Here is a 27785-nt window from a genome sequence, read left to right on the forward strand (position 1 = left end):
ATCCAAGGCCCTACTTTTAATTGTTTAAGACTATAAGAGTTGTAGTAGATTTAGTGTGTGTATGTGTCCTTTCTGTAAAATACAGGGCCCTTGAATTAGAGCCACTGAGTCAAACAACATGTAAACAGACCCTTCGGTCCAACTTGTCCATGCGAAACAAGTTTTCCAAACTAAACTAGCCCCACTTGTCTGCATTTGGCCCATATCCCTCTAAACCTTTCCTATTTAAGTACCTGTCCAAATGCCTTCAAAATATTGTAACTTTTCCTGCATCTATCACTTCTGTCTGGCAGTTTATTCCACCTACGAATCACCCTCTGTGTGAAAAGTTGTTCCTCAGATCCAGTCTTTGGGACACTTATGCTACATGCCTGGTATCACACTGGCACTGAAATTCGTACACCACATTTTTTGCATGTGAAATGCAGAATGTCATTTTGGCTTAACATCAGCATCCTATGAGTGGCAAATACCACTTCTGTTGTTACTGCATATAGCAATGTGAAACAGCCAGCTTCACAAATCTGAAACAAATGCAGAATGCTGGAGAAACTCAACAGGTCAGGTGGCATCCGTGGAGCGACAAATAGTGAATGTTTCAATGCTGGTAAAACTCTTCTTCGGAAATCGGTGTTTGTTTCAGATTTCCAGCATCTGCAGTATTTTATTTTCATTCTTGGTCCATTGAGGTGTTTTCTCATTTGCCTATTTTTAAATATTCATTACATCTCTGCAGATTTGCCTGTCATGTAACTGGATAGGTTTCAGACTAAGGGGACATAGTTTAATTCCACATAGTAGTTTCACTGTTAATCAGTTTTGCCATTTACTATACGATGAATGTTTGTTTACAATAAAGCAGTTACTTTTGAATTTATTGAAGTAACCTGGTGATAGTTTCTTTTGATCTGGATAACAGTAATAAATAGAAACAAACTGACCATTTTCATGGTTAAATGAAACATGTAAACTTCTGGCATGGCTCATTGATTACTGGATTCCTCCCATCAGAGTCATAACAATGGTTTCAAATAAGATGTTCCCATGCATTTGCTGCCTTTGTCCTTCTAGAGGCTGTGGATTTGAAGGGTGCTGTCAAGATAGCCTTGGTAAGTTGCTGCAGTACATCTTGTAGAAGCAGGAGTGTTAGTGATGAAGGAAGTGAATGACAAAAGAGGCGGATTGATTGCCAATCAAGCATGCTGGGTTAGGGTTAGGATTGGTCGGGTTTGGCAAGATTCTTCTTCAGAACTCTAAGGTTTGAAGAACAGGTGAAACTGGTTGCTTTAACCTAGGTTGCTTTAAGCTTCTGAGTGTTGTTGAAGCTGCACTCATTCAGGTAAGTGGAGAATGTACTGTGATAGCCTTGACCTTATCTTGTCGATGGTAAGCAGGCTTTGGTGAGTCAGCAGATAAGTTACTTACCGCATAATTTCAAGACTTAGCCCTGCACTTGTAACAACAGTATTTAAATGGCTGGCACAGAACATTTTCTGGTTAATAGTAGCCCTCACAATGTTAAAAGTAGGGCAACATTGATAGTAATGTCATTGAATGTCAAGGGAAGATGGTTATGTTATGACTCACTGGGGTAACACACTGGAAATTGAGCCTGTCTATTCCTAGAGTTACCAAAGAAGTTAAACATTTTGTGAAGTATGAAAAGTTCCCCAATTTACCTGACTCAGAACCAGATTGATAGAAATCATAGACCAGGTTTCTGCACTGAACAAGAATCTCTAGTAATTAGTCTCCAGCTATAGATAAATAGTTATAAACTGTCAGCATATAATATTAATTAAAACTCTAAATGCCTTCTGAACTCCCCCTTACACACAGAGAAATAGATAGGATTAAATAGGCTATAAACAGAGGGAAAAATAGTTCAATAGTCACTATTCCCGGGCACCATTGTTGAGATGATGATGAGATGATGACCAGCATGTTGCTTCAATCATCTTTCTCCAGATGCTTCCATTGGTTGGTAAGAGACACAAGGTGGTTGGTTCCCTTATAAAATATCTTCAAATTGTTAAAATTTTTGTCTTACAACAACATTTGAAAGAGAGATGACAGTGATTTTTGACTGTAGATACTGTAGAGATCTGACAGACTGCTCCTAAGCTGGGGAAGAACTGAACACTTGTCTCTCTCTCTCCCTTTGTAACTTGTTCCCAGCTCTAAGCTGAACCTGAGAAGTAATGACATGGTTATTGGCTGGCAAAAATGTTTCTGTCATTGATAACTGGTCACTCATCCAAAAAGCAATGCAGCATCTTGTTGCAATCAAAAGTTGCAGCTGAGAGCCTATCAGTTCTAAACTGCCAACAACCCCAACTTCAATTACTGCTTGTTCCAACAGTTGTTTACAATGTTTGTCATGGGTGCCAGGTTACCTTCTTTTCAAAACTGCAACCACTCTTTCATCCACTGGTTTTAAAATGGATCTTTCTCAATTCAGTGAGAACAAGGTGTAGAGCTGGATGAACACAGCAGGCCAAGCAGCATCAGAGGAGCAGGAAGGCTGACGTTTCGGGCCGGGACTAGACCCTTCTTCAGAAAATGGATCTAGGCCTGAAACATCAGCTTTCCTGCTCCTATGATGCTGCTTGGCCTGCTGTGTTCATCCAGCTCTACACCTTGTTATCTCAGATTCTCCAGTATCTGCAGTTCCCACGACCTCCGAAACAATTTTAACTCCTTTCTCAATTCAGAGTTTTTTTTTGAAAAAGCACAGCATAAAAAGAAACCAAATAAAAACCAAAATAACTGAGGATTCTGTAAGTCACGAACAAAAGCAAAATTACTGGAAAAGTTCAGCTTGTCTGGCAGTAGAGAGAAATAATGGGAACTGCAGATGCTGGAGAATCCAAGATAACAAAGTACGGAGCTGGATGAACACAGCAAGCCAAGCAGCATCTTAGGAGCACAAAAGCTGACGTTTCGGGCCTAGACATTTCTTCAGAAAATGGGGAGGGGGAGAGGGTTCTGAAATAAATAGGGAGAGAGGGGGAGGCGGATTGAAGATGGATATAGAAGAAGATAGGTGGAGAGGAGACAGACAAGTTAAAGAGGTAGAGATGGAGCCAGTAAAGGTGAGTGTAGGTGCAGAGGTAGGGAGGGGAATAGGTCAGTCCAGGGAGGATGGACAGGTCAAGGGGACGGGATGAGGTTAGTAGGTAGGAAATGGAGGTGCAATGTGAGGTGGGAGGAGGGGATAGGCGAGAGGAAGAACAGGTTAGGGAGGCTGGGATGAGCTGGGCTGATTTTGGGATGCAGTGGGGGGAGGGGAGATTTTGAAGCTTGTGAAATCCACATTGATACCATTGGGCTGCAGGGTTCCCAAGTGGAATATGAGTCGCTGTTCCTGCAACCTTCGGGTGGCACTGCAGGAGGCCCAGGATGGACATGTCATCTAAGGAATGGGAGGAGTAGTTGAAATTTTTTGCGACTGGGAGGTGTAGTTGTTTATTGCGAACTGAGCGTGGGTGTTCTGCAAAGTGGTCCCTAAGCCTCTGCTTGGTTTCCCCGATGTAGAGGAGGCCACAATGGGTACAGCAGATACAGTATACCACATTGGCAGATGTGCAGGTGAACATCTGCTTGATGTGAAAAGTCTTCTTGGGGCCTGGGATGGGCATGAGGGAGGAGGTGTGGGGGCAAGTGTAGCACTTCCTGCAGTTGCAGCGGAAAGTGCCGGGTGTGCCGGGGTGTGTGGAGCAGACAAGGGAGTCACAGAGAGAGTGGTCTCTCCAGAAGGCAGACAAGGGTGGGGTGGGAATATGTCTTTGGTGGTGGGGTCGGATTGCAGATGGCAGCAGTGTCGGAGGATGATGCGTTGGATCTGGAGGTTGGTGGGGTGGTATGTGAGGACGAGGGGGATTCTCTTTTGGTGGTTATTGCAGGACGGGGTGTGAGGGATGAGTTGCAGGAAACATGGTCGAGGGTGTTCTCAACCACTGCGGTGGGGATGTTGCGGTCCTTGAAAAATGAGGACATCTGAGATGTACGAGAGTGGAATGCATCATCCTGGGAGCAGATGCGGTGGAGACAAAGGAATTAGGAATAGGGGATAGAATTTTTGCAGGAAGGTGGGAGGGAGGAGGTGTACTCTAGGTAGCTGTGGGAGTCGGTGGGCTTGAAATAGATATTGGTTTCTAGGTGGTTGCCTGAGATGGAGACAGAGAGGTCCAGGAAGGTGAGGGAGGTGTTGGAGATAGTCCAGGTGAACTTGGGGCTGGGCCCCCTGGATCATACCCCCACCCCCAAACACCAAACCATCATCTCCCAAACCATCTGCAACCTCATCACCTCAGGAGACCCCCCACCCATAAATAGGAAAACTGGTTAACAGTGAAACTACTATGTGGAATTAAACTATGTCTCCTTAGTCTGAAATGTATCCAATTACAATTGTTAATGGGGACTGTTAGTGACTAACAACAGGGGCTGTGCAATGGCAGGCTATGTGGTAACAAGACACCATCCTTGCAGTTACATTCTCTCTTGCTGGAGTTGGTCAGTGCCTAGCATTCATGTGATACAAGTATTACTTGCATCTTCCTAGCTCGTATCTAAATCTTGCCTCAATCTTGCCATACTTGGACACAGTGCTTCCGGCCACAGCAGCAATGTATGTCACTCAACATTATATAAATATCAGCAATCATCCCCCCTTTTGACCTTATTACTGAAGTCAAGTCAATAGTAAAGCATAAGAACAAGTTTGGACCTTAGACACTATCCTGAGGAACTCGTACAAACATGGCCTGGGTTTGAGATGGTTGACCCTCAGCGGCTATTGCCATTGTCTGTTGTGCTATATATCACTCCAACTGGCTGAGAGTTCTTCCTAAAATGCCATTCCTAATGACTCCGGTTTTGGCAGATCTCATTGATCATTGCCTCACCTGTGGGATTTAATTCTTTTGTCCATGTTTAGACCATACCTATAGTGAGGCAGCAGCTGAGTCAGCCAGCTGGAAACCAGTCTGTGTATCAATGAACAGGTTAATACTGACTAAATATCCCTTTATAGAACCTTTGATGACCCTTTCCATTGTTTTGTTGATGATCAATAGTTGACTGACGGTGGCGGGTAATTTTCTGAGTTCAACATTTGGGACAGGAAGTACTTGGACAATTTTCCTTATTGTTGGGTACTTGCCAGTGTTGTAGCTGCACTGGAACATTTTGCAAGGGCCTACAGCCTTTGCAGTATCCAGTGCCTTTGACATTTCTTAATATCATGTGAATTGAATTGAACTGGCTGAAGGCTAGCATGTGCGATGCTGGGGACCTCAGAAAAGGACGACTACCAAGTAAACCCCCATCTACTTGGTCGTTCTGACTGAAGATGGTTGCAAATGCTTCAGCCTTGTCTTTTACACTAATATTCTGGACTTCCCTATCATTGAGGATGGTGATATTTGTGCAGGTCCTCTTCTTGTTAGTTGTTTAATTGTACAACACCATTCATGATTGATATGGCAGGACTGGAGATTTCATAAATTGCTTGTGGCATTGTTTAGCTCTGTCTTTTTTGTGCTCCTTCCACAGTTTGGCATGCAAGCTGTCCTGTGTTTTACTTTCACCAGGCTGATGCTTAATTTTAGGTGTGTTTGGTGCTGTACCTGGCATGCCCACCTACAATCTTCATTGAACTAAGGTCTATCCTCTGGCTTCTTGATAACTGTAAAATAAGGACACGCTAAGTGTTGAGGTTATAGGTTCTGGTTGAATGTTAACTTTTCTGCTGATGATGGTCCACAGCATCTCCTGGATATCCAAGTTAGAGTTACTAGAAATGCTAAAGTCCATCTCATGGTGGTAATGCCATACAACATAACGGAGGGTATAGTGAGGATGTTACCCCCACAAAGAGTGTGCAGTAGACACTTGTAACAACACTGCCATAAACAGAAGCACCTACTACAGATAGACTGTCAAGATTTAGATAACGTCTAGATAGTCAAGATTTTTTCCCTCATGTTTCCGTCATCACCGACATATGTACAGTCTCTCTTCACAAACATAATAACCTCTCAGCAATGTGTTATCATCCAGCACATTCTTAACAGTTATAATGAATACATACCTGAAGGTTGCTACTGATGCTAAAGATTTCGTACTGGCCACATTATTTGTTTTGTAGTAATCCATGAATGTTCGAGCCAAGTTGTTTCCAAGTTTCATATCTACAGATTTGTCGTTAAAGAATGAAAACAATTATCTGTGTAGAAAGACAGTATCTATGTAGAGAAATAAATGCATGAATACTGAACCTACAACCATTTCAAAATATATTATTTTCCCATTCCTTTCCAAATCAAACATGGAACCAAACATAGGTACGAGGAGAACTTCGATGAACTTTTAGTCTGACAACTAACTGGTATCTTCTGAGTTCTATGAGTTTTAAAATCTGAAATGAGATACAGTTGAATATGACAAAAATATTTCTGGAAGTGAAAATAATCCAAGTTTAAATAATTTTTTTCTTGAAATATAATGATAATGCGGATTCCTAAATATTTGATTGAGATTTTTAAATGAAGCAAAAGTAGAGCATAAAAATGATTACCAATGTAATATTTGTTATTTACATTTTCTGTCATTGCAAAGTAAATACATAAATCTAAAAGAAAGTCTGTATAAGTACATAAAGCTTTTGTTTATTGCATGTTTTACTGTGATTTTGAGACTATTGAATAATAAGGTAATATTGGACTTCAGGGAATAAATTATGATAAAAACATACAAACTAGGTCTGTTTTATCTTGAATTTAGAAGATTAAGGAGTGATCTGATCAAAATCTTCAAGATATTAACAGAAAAAAGACAGGATAGTTAGGTAAACTATTTTCACTGGCTGGGAATTCAAGCACTAGGGGGCAGAGGATTAGAGCCAGGCCATTCAGGAGAATTGTTATGAAGCACTTCTACACACAAAGGATGGCAGATATTTGGAACGCTATTACACAAACAGAAATGTATGCAGGATCGGTTATTAATTTCAAATCTGCAACAGATGCATTTTCAGTTAAGTAAAAGTAATAAGAGATATGGGCCAAAGGCACAGATCAGTCATGATCTCATTGAAATGTGGAACATAGTCAAGGGGCTGAATGGATGACTCCAGTTCCTACATTAATGGATTTCAATACAATAACCAGTGAGCTTTTAATGTCACAATTTATAATGGATACACTAAAGTCAGAATAAGAGGAAGTATTTTAAAATCCAGTATTATTTGCAAAATAGACAGTGAGGTGGGGTTATGAAACAATACAAAGTGTGTGCAGATGAGGTGCAATTATCGATGTTAACTATGTGTTCTGATTCATAGAGATTGTTGGTAGGCAAATGATGGGATGTGGAAGGTGAGCAATGTCTGATGCATTGGTGAAATTGGTAAGGTATAGCATTCAAAAAGGAATCCACTCACCTTGACCATTGTTGTGAGGCCATTGAATATTTGCTACACAACATCCAGGCCTTTGAAACAGAGTTTTAGCAGTCAACTGCACATATATGTACTTCCAGTGCCTTTTGACTGAATCAATGGAAAGCCACATATCCCAAGCATGCTTCCCCCTCCCCCCATTAATACAATATTAATAGAGGATACCTCTATTACCTCTGGGTTAGTCAGAATGCACCTCTGCTTTTAAGTGCAGGTTTGCGTTAAGTAGATATGTTTATGTGGTGCCAGTGATATTTTTTGGTGAAGTGTTGCTATGTACACCTAATCAACAGCACAATTACACTTGGCTGAACGCAGAATCATTATAAAGATTAGGTAGCATGATTTTGACCAAGCAACAGGGAAGAAATGGTTCTGAAGAAGGGTCCCAACCTGAAACATTGGCTTTCCTGCTCCTCTGATGCTGCCTGACCTGCTGTGTTCATTCAGCTCCACACTATATTGACTCTGGCTGCAGCATCTGCAGCTCTTGCTATCTTCAAAGATGAAATAGTGATATAGGTCCAGGTCAGGTTAATGTATATGGAGAAGAACTTGTAGGTAGTGGTGTTCCCTTGGGTAGTCATGGGCACTGTTTGAAAGGTGTTGTCAAAGGAACCTTGCTGAGTTATTTCAAGGCTTTTTACATATGGTAATGCAATCATTCACTACTTAATTTCCAACCTACTGTTGTAACCATTGGTTCAATGTGGTTTCCAGTCAATGCTAACCCCACAATGTTGAGGGTGGGGGATTCATCATTGACACTAAAAATGAACATCATAGGAAGATGGATGGATTATCACTTGGTGTATTCTCATTGACAAGCAACTTACACGGCATGTACGTTGCTTGATATTTATCAGTGCAAGCCTGAATGTTATCTAGGTTTTGCTGCAAATGGGCCTGGACCCCTTCAGTATCTGAGAAGCTATAAATGATACTGAAAATATCTTCCATCACTTTCCTGACAAGAGTAGACTGATTGGGTAGTAATCAGCCAGAGTAGATTTATCTTGCTATGTGTGGACAGAACAAACCTGGGCAATTTTCCACATTGTTGAATACATGACAGTTTGCATTGTGACTCCTGCACCAATTTTCAGGATAATCCAAGTTACCTCCTAAAGTCCCAGTGGTTAGAATCTATTCTAAATATAATTCATATCGTGTGCTAGTCAGAGTCTTGGACCTCCAAGGGGCTCAATAATAGTCTGAACGTGGCAATCTCCATGTGCTCAAGGCAACCTATTGGGAAGAAGGAGGGCCCTTTAAAATAGGATGGAATAATGATGGATAAAATTCAAACTCTGATTGTGGCAAAATTGTCAGTCACTCCAACTAGTAAAATGGGAGAGCCATGAAAAGCCAAAGCTCCAGACAGGTAATTCTGGATTAGCCGACCTTGTACATACTTGACATATGGCCATTCAACCCAATTAGGGTGGAGTTAAGCTACACTTGAGTATGAAATCATTTGCAAGCCAGCAGCAAAAGTATAACCCATATTGTGAATGAGCAAAAGACACTGTTAATACAGCCGAAACCAAACTGCTCCACCATTTTTAAAATCGAATTACTCTTTAACATTTAAAGACCAAACTTGTAATGATGGAAAGCAATGCAAAGACTATATCACTACTATTGTCAGAGCCAACATGGATGGCACCAAGAAATGGACTCTTCTTGTGGCTAGGGAGTTCAAGAAGCCACAGTGCTTTCCAATGTCAAGACATTGGCCACAGAGTATAAAACTAACAAAACCACCTGGATGATCTCTAGTAATTTTGAGGCATGGATTGTGTATGTGCAAAAGATGTATTAACGGAAGATAAAGGAGAATTATGATCCTTGAAGAGTCCAGTGCTCATCCACTCACCAAACTGTGTCCCTAGCTGAAGTCACAAAAGACATAGCGATTCTCTGGAATTTCTTATTGCAGCACAAATAGAAGACAAAAAAACATGTTTGATCATATTGATGACACCGCATATTATATTGTACTTGCCTGAAGACAGCAGGCTAAACAATAAAAGATTACAGAGATTTTCACGAGCCAATTCTCAATCTTTTTCAATGCCTTTTATTGTACAAGGTCAGGCCATTGTAAGGTAAGGATAAACTGAAAAAGAAAGACATTTTTCATGCATTTATTTTTATGTTTGATTTAGAGGGCATTTGTGAGGAAATTGGATAACATAAAAGCTTTGTTGATTACTTCAAAGTTCAGCATAACATGAATTTCTAATGGGGTCCCTTGCCATTTAGGTAATTTTACTGCAAGTAAAATAACTTCCTTATTGCGATTCAAAGGAAAAGAAGTACTCCTCACAAGAAGAGTCTGGGGTCTCTGTTGCACCAAGCTTTTTCATGTTCTGGCTGACAAAACAGCCTCTATTTTCCATTAGTCTTGACCTATCTAGGACTCAGCAAGGGACATACAGGATACACAATTTTGACATGCCTAAAGTTGGCCAGCTTACTTTTTCTATTAAATGAGCAGCTGGACATCGAGATGTCAATGAGAGCTGGCTGCTAAAATCAATCCACATCTCCCATGTGGGAGATAAAATGCATTCTTCAATGTTTAAGCTGCAGAAGGATGGACAATAAATTTATTTATGAAGCAGAGTTAATCTGCTGCGGCTTGTAAATTACTCATCAGATGCGAACATCGGATGTCCCTTTAAGGATGAAATGGAACAAGGACATATCTTAACTCAATCTAGTTTTAAGTTGGTATCTTGTGAAAAACTGTATAACCAAATTTATAGCCATAAAGCAAATATAGAATAATTGTCCAATACAGTGCCATCATTTTATTCCTGTGCAAGGACAAACAATTCTTCAAACTAGTTTTGCTGGTCAGCCCACTGCAGCTGTCAACTCAGCAGACACCAGATGATGCTTTGCATGTACAACCAAGCATATCCTGGCACCAAAGTAATTTAAGGTATTTCAACTGCATCTTAAATGAGGGCAGTTAAAAGAAAACTACAAGCAACATTTTCATTACTTAGGTTTAAAATCACCAACAGGCATTTTATTAAGGCATCTGCTAAACTGAGAATAAACCGTCATATAAAGATGTGTCCTATATCTTGGCTGAACTAAGAACAAAAGAAATGCACTGATTCAAAGCAACTGATCAGTTGTGATTATGTTAATTTCAAAATTACTTACTTCCTCATGTAGAAGCTATGGAATAGGCTCCTTTCTGAAAACATATTTGTTGAATAAATTTTAATTGATCAAAATTAAGAATCAGCCTCCTAAAAAGATTTTGAGGTTGTGCACATGCTCTGTGTAAGACTTGCAAAAGGGAAAATAAATGAGAAAACTGAACGTAAGTATTCAGCTGGATCCTCAACTAAACAATTCTGTACAGACAGATTTCAGTCAATTCTAATGTATATAAATGCAGATTATTAAATACCAATTTTATTTTTCTTATTTACATTATTTGCAAAATTTACACTTTAATGCTGTGACATGAAACTATTTCTGCACATAATCTCTGGGTGAAAACCTAAACCACAAGCAAATTAGCATAGAGTAAATCAGCTCATTCAATGCATAGCTTAAAGACTGGCAGAGAGAAAATGGGTTTTGATTTGTGGGCACTGGCATCACTACCTAGAAAACGAGGTGTTCCACTGGGACAGCTTCACCCAAACTGTGCTAGGACAAGTATACTCATGAATTTTATGACAAGAACTGAACATGGCTTTAAACTAAACAGTTGGTAAGCAAGATTTCATGTGAAGGGAAATTTGGAAAGTTAAAGAGAAAGGACAAGGCTATAGTTCCAAGTAGTGATGCGGATCAAGATAATCAGAGTGTTACAGGTTGCTATATCTGTTATTCATCTGAAGTATATGCCTTGGCTATCAGGACCACATCCTCATAGTTTAAGAAATCAAATGTGCACTTCAATGGCAGTGCATGCAAATTAAGTATTAAATAATTACAATCTCTTAACAGACAAACAATAATTCATAGCTGTATTAATTACCAGTTACATTTAGGACAATTTGATGAAGTTCCGCACCTGGAAGGCATTTAATATACTTGAGAAAATTCAATATCATAACAAAAGCAAATGGTGTCTTTTTTTCCTTACATTTTCCCTTCATAAAAAATTACCATGAATCTGATCCTACAAAAGATGCCTCTGGGACTAGGATACCGCTTATCAGCTCAAATATCCAGTACTATGGTGAATAAACATAAAGGGTAACATCATCATCTTGAAATCTTCTAACGATACCAGTCACCTTGGCCTGTAAATGTACTACTTCAATCATGGTCATTCTTCAATCAACTCTCTGTCTCAGGCTCAGCTCATGCCCTTGGATAGCAGTATTTACAACCAATCTGTCTGACACAAACACTGTTCTCTCCTGAGAGGGAAATCAATCTCTCTCTGCATCACATTTCACATTGCAATTTGACATTCCGCTTCTATCTATTTGGTGCACATGATTAAGTGTATTTATGCTTCTCAGTACATTACTGGAACTGTTCATTGTGCATTGGTTTATAAGGCATATAAAACCAATTTAAATACAAACCGCCAATTGTATTCATAATTTAATAGGACTCACAGTACAAAGTAAAACGAAAAACAAAATCGTAATTCAAAGGAAAGGTTTTCCCCCAGATTTTGACATTATAAACAGGAATTTTAACTCACTTAATTTGGCAAAACTGGAGTCAAAATCCAAGTGGTGCATTTCTCGTTTGTACCCCATTCTGTGAGTTTTATTGCTGCTGCTTTCTTGTGTGGCTGAGCTGTGCACAAGGCTCAGAAAGGAGCCTCAGAAATATATGCAGGAATTAAGCGTTTACTTCATGATTTTCTGAAGTTACCCTGCTCACTAAATCCATGTGGGCATCCAACAAAGCTTCCAAAGATCCCAGAATGCTGGAAATATTCAGGAAGCTTGGTAGCATCCATATCAGAGGAATTGACATTTTCAGTCAAGGGCTTTTCTTCTGAGCTGATCCCCAAGGGTAAAGCCTGGCAACATCATCCAAAAGCAGACAGTTACATTTTACTGCTTTGCTGATGACACCTATTTCTACCTCATCACCACTTTTCTTGACTGCTCCATTGTTTATCCCACCTCCAGTATTCAATGAGGAGACATTTCCTCCAATTAATATCAGGAAGTCATTATTTTTAGTCCTTTATCCAAACTCTATTTCTTAACAACTGACTCTATTCCTTTTAACGGCAGGAGACAAGAAAAAAACTAGAAAAAAACCTGAAGAAGGGTAATACTCTAACCAGCGACATTTCCTTTCCTCCAGATGTTGCCTTATTTACCGTGTTCTTCCAGCCTCTTGTTTGTCTATCTTTTAATGGCAAATGTCTGTAGCTAAACTTTTCACAATCTTGCTATCATGTTTGACCCCAGTGACGTTTTCCAACAACATATTCATACTGTCATTTATCCATGTTGGCCACCTATTTCCTTGTTGTCACCCCCCTTTCACCCCTACCTCAATTTATCTGCTATTGAAATATGCCTTTGTTATCTCTAGGCACACTGTTTCAATGCACTTCTGGCCAGCCTCACACATCTACCCTCTGTAAACTGGAGGCCATTCAAAATTCTGCTTTCTGCTCTAACTTGCAGTAAGCCTCATTCGTGAGTCATGCCTGTGCTCACCAACCTACACTGGCACATAATCAAGCAGAATGTCAGTTTTAAAATTCTCGCCCTTGATACCTACACGACAATGTCTTCTCCCCAGCTCTTTAATAGACTGCACTGCTTAGAAGCGACTGAGGAGAGGGAGGAGTTGTCTCAGTCACTGTGACTGAAGAAGAGAGCTTCAAAGAGCTGGTGTCAGCAAAGAGTGCAAGGGTACCCAACAGAGGGCCCTGCTAAGAAAGGGTCACTGGATCTGAAATGCTAACTCTGATTTCTCTTCACAGATGCTGCCAAGCCTGCTGAGCTTTTCCAGCAATTTCTGTTTTTGTTTCTGATTTACAGCATCCGTAGTTCTTCAGGATTTTATTCAGGATCCTGGGTGGAGTCATCTCAGTCACTACCCAGGAGCGAATAAAAGAAAGACAAGCTATAGCAGAGTGGCTATTTTCAGAAGGACTGCTCCATGGTTGAAGTACTGCTGTAGGTTTAAATGGAGGCTTAAGCTTCAGTGAGGAGAGTGATCAGTAGTAAGGTAAGGCAGACAGAGGACTGAACTATTGCAGCTGTTGAAGGCACAAGGGTATGGGTGAAGTAGAAGAAAATTGAATCATGAAGTCACAGGCAGTAGGTAAGTGAGTGGCTGGTGACTGGTAAGTAGTTTTTCATCTCTCTTATTTTCTCTAGGCTTTGCTGCTGTTGTCACTAATGATTAAGTCATTGCAGGAGATCCCAGATACGTGTCATGCTCCTCCAGTGCCACATGGGAATTCGGGGCCCTTCCGATGTTCCTGATTCCTTTACATGCAGGATACGTATCCAGCTGCTGCAGCTCTTGTCTGACTGCCTTACAGCTCTGGATTCACTTTGAAGCATCCGCAAAGCTGAGTGGATCATGGAAAGCACGTTCAGTAAGTTGGTCACACTACAAATAAAAAGTACTGAGGAAGGGAGGAAATGGGTGACCAACAGACAGAGGAAAAGTAGGAAGGTAGTGTAGGGGTCCCCTGCAGTCATGTGTCTCCAAAATAGCACATACTGTTGGGGAACATGGCTTACCAGGGGAAGGTGGCAGCAGACAGACTCATGGCACTGTGTCTGGCTCTGCTGCATAGTACGGCAGGATGAAGATTGTCAGAGCTCTAATGATCGGGTATTCAATTATAGGGGGAATTGATAGGTATTTCTGCAGCCGTAAAACAGAGTCCAAGATGGTATGTTGCCTCCAAGGTGCAAGGGTCAAGGATATCTCAGAGCGGCTGCATTCTGGGAGGGGAGGGTAAACAGCCAGCTGTTGTGTTGCATATAGGCACCAATGATATAGGTAAAAAATGGGACGAGGATCTAGAAGCTGAATTTAGGAAATTAGAAGTTAAACTAAAAAATAGGACCTCAAAAGTAGTTATCTTGGGATTGCGACTAGTGCCATGTGCTAGTCAGGTAGGAATGGCAGGCTAGCCAAGATGAATGCACGGCTTGAAGGATAGTGCAAGAAGGAGGAATTCAAATTCCTGGGACATTGGAATGGGTTCTAGGTGAGGTGGGACCAGTAAAAACCTGACAGTTTGTACCTGGTTAGGACTGGAACAATGACCTAGGGGTAGTATTTGCTTATGCTGTTGGGTTTAAACTAATATGACAGGGGAATGGGAACCAATGCAGGAAGTCAGAGAGAAGTAAAGTGGGGACAGAAACCAAAAGACAGTAAAGAGGAAAACTGCAAGGCAGAGGAATTGAAAACAAAAATTAAAAAGGGCCTCTTTATATCATGATTCTAAAAGGGCAATAAATGGCAAGAAGATGAGCCTAAGGGCTCTGTGTCTCAATGCAAGGATGATTTGTAATGAGGTGATGAATTAACTGAGCAGATATAATTTACTAATGAGTATGATGTCATTGGGATCACGGAAACCTGGTTCCAGGGTGACCAAGGATGGGAACTCAACGTACAGGGTTATTCAATTTTCAAGAAAGATAGATGGAAAGGGAAGGCAGGTGGGGTAGTGTTGCTGGTTAAGGAGGGCTAAATACAACAGTAAAGGAGGATATTAGCCTGGATGATGTTGAATCTGTGTCGGTCGAGATGCAGAACACCAAAGAGAAAAACACATTAGTGGGAGTTGTGTACAGACCACCAAACAGTAGTTGTGAGGTTGGGGATTGTATCAAATAGGAAATTCGAGACACATGCAGCAAAGGTACAACAGTTATTATGGGTGACTTCAATTCACACATTGATTGGACTAACCAAACTGATAACAATGCAATGGAAGAGGATTTCATGGCATGTATGAGGGATGGTTTCCTCAATCAATACATCGAGAAACCAACTAGAGAGCAAGTCATCCTAGATTGTGTATTGTGTAATGAGAGGGGATTAATTAGCAACATTGTGATGCAAGATACTTTGGAGAAGAGTGGCCAGAATATGGTAGAATTCTTCATTTAAGATGGAGAGTAACACAGTTAAATCTGAAACCAGGTTCCTGAACTTAAAGAAGCCTAACTTTAATGCTATGAGCCTTGCACCGGCAACGATAAACTGGCCAAGGATACTTAAGGGGTTAACGGTGGATAGGCAATGGCAGACATTCAAAGAACATATGGATGAACTTCAACAACTGTATATCCCTATCTGATGTAATAGTGAAACAGGAGAGGTGGTTCAACCATGGCTAACGAGGGAAATCAGGAATAGTGTTAATGCCAAAGAGGAGATATTTAACTATAAGAAGATGCATATAAATTGTCCAGAAAAAAACAGAAAACCTGAGGACTGGGAGAAATTTAAAATTCAGCACAGGAGGACAAAAGGTTTAATTTGGAATGGGAAAACAGAACATGTGAAGAGGAAAAGATTGGTGAAGACAAATGTAGGTCCCTTGCTGTTAGAATCAGGTGAATTAATAATGGTCAACAAAGACATGGCAACCAGTTGAACAAATACTTTGGATGTCTTCACTAAGAAGGAAACAAATAACCTTCTGGAAATGCTAGGGGACAGAGGGTCAAGCATGAAGGAGGAACAGAAGGAAATCCCGACTAGTCAGGAAATGGTATTGGAAAATTGATGGGATTAAAACCCGATAAGTCCCCAGGGCCTGAAGTTCTGCATCCCTGACTTATTGAGGAAGTGGCCCTAGAATCAGTGGAAGCATTGGTGATAATTTTCCGGCATTCTGTGGACTTTGGAAGAGTTCCAAACTGAAGGACTGGAGGGCGAGGGAGGGTAGCTAATTTAACCCCACTTTTTTTTTTAAAAAAGGAGGGAGAGAAAATGGGGAATTGCAGGCTGGTTAGTTTGACGTTGGTGGTAGGGAAAATGTTGCAGTCAATAAGGACGTAATAACTGAGCATTTGGGAAGCAGTGACAGAATCAGTGCAGGTCAGCATGGATTCATGAAAGGGAAATCATGCTTGACAGATCCTCTGGAATTTTGTGAGGATGTAGCCAGTGGAGTGGACAAGGATGAATCAGTACATATTGCATTTCTGGGCTTTCAAAAGGCCTTTGACAAGTTCCACACAGGTTAGTAAGCAAAATTAAAGCTCATGGTATTGGAGATAATGTATTGACACGGATAGAGAAGTGGTTGGCAGATGGGAAGCAGAGAGTTGAAATAAGTAGGTTCTTTTCAGAATGTCAGGCAGTGACAAGTGGGGTACCGGAGGGATTCAGTGCTGGGACCCCAGCTGCTCACAATATACATTAACCATTTGGATAAAGGAATCGAATGCAATATCTCCGAATTTGCAGATGGCAATAAACTGAGCGGCAGTGTATGCTGTAAGGGGGCAGTTAAGAGGCTGCACTGGCTGGCTGCATTAGCAACACTTGGCAAATACAATACAATGTGGATAAACGTGTGGTTATCCGCTTTGGTTGCAAAAACAGATAGGCGGGTTATTATCGGAATGCTAACAGTTTAGGAAAAAGTGAAGTGCAACAAGTCCTGGTGGAACATTCGCCGAAGATCGGCACACAAGTGCGACAGGCAGTGAGGAAAGCTAATGGCATGCTGGCCTTCGAAGTGAGACGATCTGAGTATAGGAGTAGGATTGTCTTGCTCTCATTATACAAGGTGTTGGCGAGGTCACACCTTAAGTATTGTGTACAGTTTTTGTCTCCTAGTCTGAGTAAGAAAGTTCTTCCTATTGAGGGAGTCCAGCAAAGGTTCACCAGATTGATTCCTGGGGCATCAGGACTGATATAGGAAGAAAGGCTGGATTGACTGAGCTTGTACTCACTGAAATTTAGATGAATGAGGAGGCAAGCTCATAGAAACATATAAAATCCTGATTGGGCTGGACAGACTAGCTGCGGTGAGAATGTTCCTGATGTTGGAGAAGTCCAGTACTAGAGGCCATCTAAGAATAAGGAGTAAGGACTGAAATGAGGAAGAATTTCTTTACACAGAGTTGTGGAATTCTCTCCCACAGAAAGCTTTTGGGCCAGTTCATTAGGTATATTCAAAGGGAGCTGGACATGGTCCTTGTAGTTAAAGGGGCCAAGGGGTATGGAGAGAATGTGGGATTGGGATATTGAAATTGCATGATCAGCCATGATCATATTGAATAGTGGTGCAGGAGCAAAAGGTAAGGGTCAAAAGGTAGAATGGCCCACTCCTGTGCCTATTTCCCGTGTTTCTATGTTAAATGCTTCCAAACCCTAAGATATTCTGCACTCACCTAATTCTGGCATCTTGAACACACTCAATTTTAATCCTTCCACCAGGGGTGGCCTTGCCTTTAGTTCCATGGGTTTGAAGCTCTGCAATTCCTTGTCGACATTTCTTTACCTTTTTTCTTAGCTCCTCCTTTAAAACACTTGAAACTCTTCATATTGATTAAGATATTGCTCATTTGATTGAAAATGTCCTTACATTGTTAAGTGTCGCCTTCTGCTATAAAATGTTCCTGTGAAGCACCTTGGGGTTTTTTTTTATTACTTTAGAGACATTTTAAAGATATAAGCTGTTGCTGTTGAAAAACAATGTGGATGTTATTTATTGTAATCTGAATCATGGAAAATTCAGCAATGTTTATAAATGTAAACTATAAAATGTTTGAATCTTACCATGCCATTGCCTCGTCGTGGCATCAGAATGATGAAATTCCCCAACTCCCTTGTAAATTGTGACAGCCTGTTAAAGAATACAGGGTTGTACCATTCCACCTTAATAACACATAGAACCCTGTGTCCAAATGAAATGATGTCTTACTATTGTGTGCAGTCATCACCCTCATAATCACAATGTGGGGAGGTAACTAAAGCGTCAGATCCTCTGCAGGAGGTGGTCCAGCTGTCCTATTGCCGGCTCCACACACCACCTCCACAAAGTATGAATATGAGGAATGTTTCCTGTTTATACCTTCGAATGTGATGTAATATACATTAATAATTCAGTGTTATCTGACTTGCCTTTACTCTATCTGTGTAGCCTCTCCTTCTGCATATGACTTTACCTCACGGGGAGTGCCATAGCTGTGCTAAGAAGTTCTCATGATCAGGAATATTGAGTTGGAATATCACAAGCTATAGTAGCCTGGCATTCATTGGAACAAGTCCAGGTGTCTGATGGCAGCAGTCAATAATCGATTCACAAAGTCATTCCAGTTCCAGAAATAGTGAGTGAAATTTCAAATTTCTTAGGCCAGAACCTCCTTAATCCTCATTTCCCTGATGACCTGGTAACATCTGTACCCTATTATCCTCAATGTAATGAATCCTTGGTACATTGTGAGCAGAAAAGCAGAAACTCAGAGGTGCAACGCATTAACTCGCATTACAGTGTTTGTAAATATGTTCCCATTGGATCCAGTAGTGAGGAGCGGTTATAGGATGGACCAAAAATATGAAATCATCACAGGGGTTGATTTTAGGATGGAAACAGCTCCCTTCCACATATTGCTGCCAAAGGAAGTGGCCTACCCTGATTGCAGACTAAAACAATGTCAACAATGTACACTATTAGCCATGGCTCAGTTGAAAGTGTTCTTGTCTCTTGGATGGAAGCTTGTAAATGCAACTCCGAAGACTTGTGCATAAAAGTCTAGGCTAACACTCCGATTCAGTAATGAGGTGCTTGTGCTGTCAATTATGGTATGTTATATAAGTTATTAAAATAAGGCACTGCTGACTTTTCAATGTTGATGCAAAAGATGCTATTGCAATATTTCTAAGTAGAAAATGGAATAGTCCCTGCAGTCTGACTAATATTTATCGCCCAATAAAAATCACAAAAATAGATATCTAATAAATATTGCAGTTTGTGGGGTCTTGTTTTGTACAATTTAGGGGCTGTGTGTCCTATGCTAATAGAGTGACAATGGGCAGAATTTCCTTAGTTTATTGGAGGCAGGCTCACGAGCAAGCAGATTGGGAAAGTCTTGGAATTCAGCCTTAGGTCAGCAACTTGGAATGATCCTATACTTTTGATTTGATTTAACTTATAACTGGCACACGTACCGAGATACATTGAAAACTGTTGTTTTGTGTGCTAACTAGACAAATCATACCTTACATAATTACATCAGGGTAATAGGACAGAGTGCAGGATATAGTTATCAAAGCTACAAAGCATCTATTCATAAATCTGAAAACAGTGGGGAAGAAGCTCTTCTTAAATCTGTTGGTACATGTTTTGGAACTTTTGTATCTCTGCCAAAATGGAAGAGGGTAGAAGAGAGTATAAGCAGCATGGGAGGGGTATTTGATTATACCAGTTGCTTTCCTGAGGCAGTGGGAAGTATACCCGGAGTCAATGGAAAGAAGGCTGGTTTTTGTGATGGACTGGACTGCACTCACAACTCTTTGTAATTTCTTACAGTCTTGGACAGACCAGTTGCCACACCAAGCTGTGATCTTTCAGCTTCCCTGAGGCTGCCATTAAAGGTAAGGGATGAATCCTTGAATCTCATGGGTAAGTAATGAAGAATTTGTTGAGGTTGTTAAAAATCCAATTACAAACTGTTTTAGCCCTGAATCTTGATTTCCCACCAGGGAAACCTGTTTTTTAATTCAACAATTCCATGCAAGCACACAGAAGGAGCAGCTGTGAGGGTCTTGAACAGTTATATGGAAGGCCTCCAGTGATAATCATTGAGAGGCTACAGTCCACAGCATTATTTCCCTCAGCACACTTTCACAGCTTGACAGCTGTTTGCTGGAAAGGCACTGTCCAGCACAACGCTGTCCTGTTCAGCACACCACTCGCCTTCCCTGCCACCTTTAATCAATCTAACAGAAGCAGAAGCGCCATCAGCAATCTCCTTAACATATCAGGCCTCTTCACAGGGCAGACAAGATGGACTTTGAGAATCAGCTGTAAAGAGATAAGCCTCCAAACAGGGAATCTAATTACAGATGCTCAGCTTCCTTAACATGTCTGAACAATGCCTCAGGTTTTCGTAGTAATTTGTTATTGAGGTCTGCAGTTTCCTGGATTAAGGCTTACTTCCTATTGGACTAAGTGATCATTCTAGGTCAATACGGAGATAAAGTTCCACGTTCACACAGAGGAAAGCTTTTTGTATGGAATTACTACTGTGCTGATTAGGAGAGATTTCAAACAAATCTAGCAACTCAATTCTGGGCATCCATGAGGCGCTGTGGGCCATCATCAGCAGCAGAATATTAAATATATATCATCATGGCCTGGCATATTCCCTACACTGCCACACCTTGATTTAATAAAGAGTGCAAGAGAGCCTGGTGGAAGCAGCACATGCAAACCTAAAAATGAGGTGTCAACCTGGGGAAGGTACAACTGGACTACTTGCATCCTAAACAGCACAAGAAGCATGTAGTAGAGCTAAGCTATCCCAGCATCAATGTGTCAGATATAATATAACATCCAGTTTTGAATGGTAGTGGACACTTAGACAACTCATTGGAGGATGAGGCTCTACAAATACTCTCATTCTCAATGACATGAAGCCCTAGTAACATGGGAAATGACAGTCAGAAAATGGCAAGAAGGGATAGGCAGAAAAAAGCCTCAGAATACACCAACAATCAGGACTAGATGCCACAAAGAAAACTAAAAGACAAAACTAAAGGTTTTGTATCTAAATGCGTATGTTAAAGTAAACACATTGATAGTGCACTTTGAAATAATTGAATACAATCTGATAGCTATAATGAAGATATAGCTGCAGGATGATAAGAATTGGTTCTGAGGAAGGGTCACTCAGCTCAAAACATTAACTCTGATTTTTCCTCAAAGATGCTGCCAGACCTACTGAGTTTTACCAGCAACTTCTGATTTACAGCATCCACAGTTCTTTCGGTTTTGATTTGACAGGAATTGGGTCCTAAATATGGAGAGATGCATGACATGCAAGAAAAATAGGAAGCTAGGTGAAGGTGGAGGGGTAGCACTGTTAATTAAGGATGGCATTTGTGCAATAGTAAGCAACGATTTAAGAGATCAGGATGTAGAATTGGTTTATGGAGATGAGCAATAACAGAACAAATAAGTCATTAGTAGGGGTAGTCTACAGGTCTTCTAACTGTGACCACAATGTGAACAAGTAAACAAGAAAAATTGTTCGGTGCTTGCAGTAAAGGGAAAGCAATAGTCATGGGTGACTTTAGCCTACCTATAAACTGGAAAATGAGATTGGCAGCCTCGATGAGGAGGTCATAGAGTGTTTTCAAGATGGTGGAGGAACCACACAGATGTTCCTTAGCAGTCCCCTCTCAGGATGTTCCACAGGTGGCCAGATCCTGCATCTCCACCCTGCTTGCCTATCTGGCACTTGGAGGTTCAAGCCAAGAAGGGTCCACTTGCCAGTGGTAAAAAGACCCTCGGAATGTCTGGGCCATTCAGACAGAAATTTGTCTCGGGTCACCCAACCAAATGTTGGTGGCCTCCACTCCTGAGCATGCTCCTTCCATCCCAGCCAGGAAACATATAATGGGAAGGAAAGAAGGAAAATACCTTTTGAGGGCACTTTAGTGGCATTGGTGCACAGTGGGAAGTGGCTGTTTTTTGGGTAGTAGTTTTCAGCTTCCATCTCTATGTTTTGGTCAGGTCCCAAACATCCAGATCCCCTTCTTGATGACATGTTGCATGAAGCCCATAGGCTTTGCACCTCCTACATCCCTACCCAACTCATCTACATGCCCATCTTTCCTCCAACAGCCCCTGGCATATGAGGTTACCATGTCAGGGTTGACCATACAGTATCCTCTCCTTGAAGCCAGGGTGCTCCTGACATGAATTAATGCAATGGTCTGTTCCCATCTTGCTTTTATACACTTTCGAATACAGTTGCCTCCCACTTCACAAATGTCATATTCCCACCCCCAGCCTGCAGGCCCCAATCCCCACAAACTACTCTGAGTCTCCTTCCCACAGAGGTGAGCCCTCTTGTTCCTCTACCCCATTTTCCATGATTTCACTGAATGGACCCAATGGACTGACTATGACCCAGTCCCTTAAGCAGCATAACTCAACAGCCCTGGACAGAAAGTACCCAGAGCCCCAAATTGTGTCTGTACATCTCCCTGACCCCACTGGCCAAATCCATGAACTATGGAGCTACAGGACTGACCATGGCCAGTTCCCTGGCTGCAGAGATATAGATCCCGTGGCTAAGGACTCCCAGTTCAGATACTTGTCTGTTGCCAATCTCACCAATGTTGGAGGCTACCTTTGACTTATTGGTCAGGATCCCTGACTGATATGTGCTTCTACGGTCACAGGTTAGAAATCCTGCAAGGAGCAACTCAATTCCTGATTTACTTCTATCTGTTTATGGTCTACAAGGCCCAACTCAGGAGTGTGATGGACTGTTTTCTCTTGCCTGAATGCAGTTTTAACAACACTCAAGAGGCTTGGTACCATTGTGGACAAAGTACCCCAGTTAATTGGCATCCCATCTAACACCTTCAACATTCACTCCCTCCATCACTGACACACAGTAGAAACTGTGTATCATCTACAAGATGCACTGCAACATTTCACAAAGGCTCCTTCAAAAACATTTTCCAAACCTGCAATTTCTATCACCAAGGGCAGCAGATATGTGGGAGCATCCCCACCTGCAAATTTCTCTTCAAGTCACAACACTACCCTTACTTGGAACTATATCACTGTTCCTTCACTGTTGCTGGGTCAAAATCCTGAAAGTTCCTTTGAAATAGCACTGTTGATAGTACCTACACCATATGGATTCAAAAAAAGGTTCAGGAATGCAGGTTATCAGGTTCTCAAAGCAACAATATTCTGGCCAAGCCATAAAGGCCCACAACCATGAAAGAATTCTAAAATCTTGCAAACAATCTTTGTGATGCTGACAGCAATGGTCGTTGATTGACTAGTTTGTCTCAGTGGGTGAGATTTCCACCCCCTCAATCCTCAATCCTACAGAATGTCAACAATGGGCAGTTAAGTGTCTGATGAGCATAATTCTGTCAGGCATCCTCCACTGAAATGACAATCGTTCCCAGTTCTCCAAATGACAGGCAGTCCTGTACATATAGTATGTTGTTTTTTTTTGTTTAGCATATATATGATCCTGTGATCCTGTAGCTTCACCAGGTTGGCACCATATTTTTAGTTATGTTTGGTTCTGTTCCAGGTGTGCCCTTTTACAGTTCTCCTAAAGCAGGATTTATTTAAGTAAATTGACTCCTACGTTTTGTAATGCTTGAATGGACATCACAATGCTGAAACAAACACACAGAATGATAGAGAAACTCAGGAGGTCTGGCAGAGAAAACAGTTAACATTTTGCATTCAATTCTATACTTCATAATGCTTAGTTTCTCCAGCTATTTCTATGTTTGTTTCAGATTTCCAGCATCTGCAGCACTTTAATCAGAATGCTGACATTGATTCCATAGTGATCTATTGTACAGTAATGTTTTAATATTAAAAAGCCATTTATGTGGAACTACAAAAAATAAAATTATGTGCAGTCAATTTTTTTATAACATCAGAAATTTTTGCTGCTGGAAGAATATATGCTTACAAATCTAATATTTATTTAAACTGAAAATGCTAGTGAATGTCAAATACTTTTTGAAACACTTCTTCTCACTATATTGGAAACAGTGAAAACAAGCTGAGCTACTCTGAAACACAAGTTTGACTACTGCTTATGCAAAGAATCGATATTAAACAACAACCTGCATCTTACACTGTATCACACACTAAGTGTAAAAGTGTCTTTTAATTGTAAGGTTGCTAGCTCTTTCAAATAATCTTATGCATAATATAAATGATGTTGACTCAAAGCACTTTATATCCAGCAGCTTGGTAATTTAAGAAAGATAATGCATTGGATAGCTCTGCTGGAAAGCACATTCAAACAATCACAATTGACTACTACACAGATTAGTCATACTGTGTCACTGAATACAACCTGCACAGCTTTGTGTTGAGCTTATTAATAATATAATCTTTATCATTGTATTACATAGTTTATTAGTTGTCAAACACTAGTTAATAGAGATATTCAATGCAGATAGGAAGGCATATACATCCTTACTTTCATATGCTTCCTTTGTCATTTATACAACTACATATCAGATAATAAAAAGTATTTGATAATAAATTGCACTTACTACAACACATGTCATGCTTTTCCAAGAGAAACTCACGCAAAAGACTCTGAAAGTGCTAAGGGCAACTCAAAGTAGGATTGATAGGTAAGTTATAATTTGGCCAGAATATCCAGATGTCGTTTGACACAAGAAATGCTCGGGCATATGTGAAGTGAACAAAAAGGCATAGGTGCATCAACATAGAAAACAGCTAAATTGAAAATAAGAGCAGGAATGGTTCTGTCCAACTGTAATAAACAGTTGGTTAATGAATAACACATTCACTTGAGTTGTACTTGAGGGATAGCACATTTATCAAGAAAGCTTGGATATGTGGGAAGCAGAACAGGCTACTGAACTGATAGTGAAGAAGCTTACCAAGCTATTGGCTCAGTTGTCATGTGCAAACCCCTTGAACTCAAAGTGCACAGAAATCAGGCTCCCTTGAAGCATCTGTATGGATTTCTCTGTGTTTGCCTAAGGGAGCTGTAGTGACCCAGGTTATAACACGGTGTGAAGCTGGATGAACACAGCAGGCCAAGCAGCATCAGAGGAGCAGGAACGTTTGACATTTTAGGTCGACACCCTTCTTCAGAAATGGGGGAGGGGAAGGGAATTCTGAAATAAATAGGGAGATGAGGGAGGCAGATAGAAGATGGATAAAGGAGAAGACAGGGTGATAGGAGACAGACAGGTCAAAGAGGTGGGGTTAGAGCCAGTGAGGGTGAATGTAGATAGGGAGTTAGGGAGGGGATAGGACAGACAGGTCAAGGATGCGGGATGAGGTTCGTGGGTAGGAGATGGGGGTTGGGCTTGAGGTGGGGGGGAATAGTTTGGGAGGCGGGGACTAGCTAGACTGGGTCTGGGTTGGGGGAGGGGAGATTTTGAAGCTTATGAAGTCCACATTGATACCCTTGGGCTGCAGCTTCACACCGTGTTATCTCAGATTCTCCAGCATCAGCAGTTCCTACTACTTCTGTGACCCAGGTTATATTGGTTACAAAGATTGTGGTCTGTACAAGAACCAGAGTGACCACAGTGACTGTAACAACAATCGAAGCATCCCTGAGCTGAACATTGCAGGAAAAGTTTTTGCCCATGTTGGCCTTGTTGAACTGCAGATCCAGGCTGAATGTATCTACTCTGAATGGCAACATGGTATCAGAACTGGAATATGTACAGTTGACAAGATATTTTCAGACTGACAGTTGCAAGAGATGTGCTGCAAATAACGGAGACCATTATATATTACCTTTATTGATCTCATCATGACATTTCATCATGTGGTCTATTTAAGCTGCTGAAGAAAATTGATTGCTTGCCAAAGCTGCTTAATTTAATTTCCTTTTGCCATGACAACATTATGGGTAAAGTCAACTATATCGGGTAATAGTAGAACCCTCTAAGTTCTTCCAGAAAAGATACAAAAGGAAATAAAGTAGGGGGAAAGGTGGCAATATTCGCTAAGCAGTCATGGAACAAATCTGCAGAGAAAATATAGAGAGATGCTGACTTTATAGACTAGTTATAATTGGTGACTTCAATTATCCAAATATAAACTGGGATGCTGGTACTCTAAGGGTCAATGGGAGGTAAGTGTTGGACTGTGCATCGAAGTTTGCTTCAGCAACATGTGTCCAGTCCAACAAGAAAGAAGGCAGGGTTGGGCCTGGTTCTTCGAAATTAGGTGGTCTAAGCATCAGTGAAGGAACATTTAAGAGACAGTGATCAGTGCATTGTAAGGTTCAGGATGATAGTGGAGAATGACAAGTGCTAAATCAGAGTAAGAAATTGGCAGACAGCTGACATCAATGGGACAGGGAGAAAGATTGGAATGTGAGGTTGGTGGAAAATACTGTAACTGAGCAGTGAGCTAACTCCAAAGAGAAAATGCTTGAGGTAGATTGTCACAAATAGGAATGGGAAGATGAATAAATGCAGAGCTCCCCGGATGACAAGGACACTTAGGTGTTACAACAAGTCTCAGGTCGAAAATATAATTGAAAACCAAGAGGAATACAAACATTCAGAGGGGAGGTGAAAAAGCAAGTAAGTGAAGCAAAGAGAATTAGGAAAAAAGACTGGCAGCCAACATGAAAGGGTGTCTCAAAGTATTTTACAGGCATAAGTAGCCGCAAGAGTAGTAAAATCAGGAGTAGGGCTGATTCAAGATCAGAAAGGGGATTTATGAGGCACATGGCAGTAGGCACAGCTAAGGGATTAAAGTAATATCTTGCATTTGACAGATGAATTTAACAAATAATTTGCACCTGTTTTCACAGCAATGGAAAAATTAGCATCAAAAATTGTTTTCTCTCAAAGAGTGACGAGTGTTTGGAACTCCTTTCACCCGGCAACAGTGGAGGCAGGGTCACTAAATATTTTTGCAACAGAGGTAGATGCTTTCTTGACCAAGATGGGAGTCAAAGGTTATTCGAGTTAAGACAGAAAAATGGCATTAATACCCTCTTGGCTATCCATATGTCTGCTACAAGAATACTTGCAAACAAGATTTGAAGCTCACGGATATTGAGACTGACAACTGGAGACAATCAGCTACAACCATGATCACTGTAGATTGCATGATGGAGAGGCTCTGAAAAAGACAAGCAGAATGTGGAAGGCTCAGCTGGCTGAGAAGATTGCCCAGACGAAAACAGAGGCCAATGATCATCTCCACCTATCTGGACTCCGTTTTCTCCCCCTTGGTCCAGGGACTCCCTGCCTACGTCTGTGACACCACCCACGCCCTCCATCTCCTCCAGAACTTCCAATTCCTTGGTCCCCAACACCTCATCTTCAGCATGGACGTCCAGTCCCTATATATCTGCATTCTCCATGCAGATGGCCTAAAGACCCTCCACTTCTTCCTGTCCCGCAGGTCTGACCAGTACCCCTCCACTGACACCTTTATCCACCTAGCTGAACTTGTCCTCACCCTCGACAACTTCTCTTTCAATTCCTCCCACTTTCTACAGACAAAGGAGGTGGCCATGGGTACCTGCATGGGCCCAAGCTATGCCTGCCTCTTTGTAGGTTACGTGGAACAATCCCTCTTCCGCACCTACACTGGCCCTAAACCCCACCTCTTCCTCCGTTACAT

General features: G+C 41.2%; 1 protein-coding gene across 4 annotated transcripts in view; it reads right to left on the reverse strand.

Annotated features, from left to right (window-relative positions):
- The window catches only part of agbl4 (AGBL carboxypeptidase 4), a 736228-nt gene that overhangs the window by 11496 nt on the left and 696947 nt on the right, over nucleotides 1–27785 (reverse strand). For all 4 annotated transcript variants that reach the window (XM_048538942.2, XM_048538940.2, XM_048538939.2 and 1 more), the window contains one exon: nucleotides 6098–6197. In XM_048538942.2, the coding sequence (XP_048394899.1) occupies nucleotides 6098–6197 (100 nt within the window). The remainder of the gene's footprint in view (nucleotides 1–6097; nucleotides 6198–27785) is intronic.

Source organism: Stegostoma tigrinum, chromosome 8 (genome assembly GCF_030684315.1).
Source record: "Stegostoma tigrinum isolate sSteTig4 chromosome 8, sSteTig4.hap1, whole genome shotgun sequence".
NCBI lineage: Eukaryota > Metazoa > Chordata > Chondrichthyes > Orectolobiformes > Stegostomatidae > Stegostoma > Stegostoma tigrinum.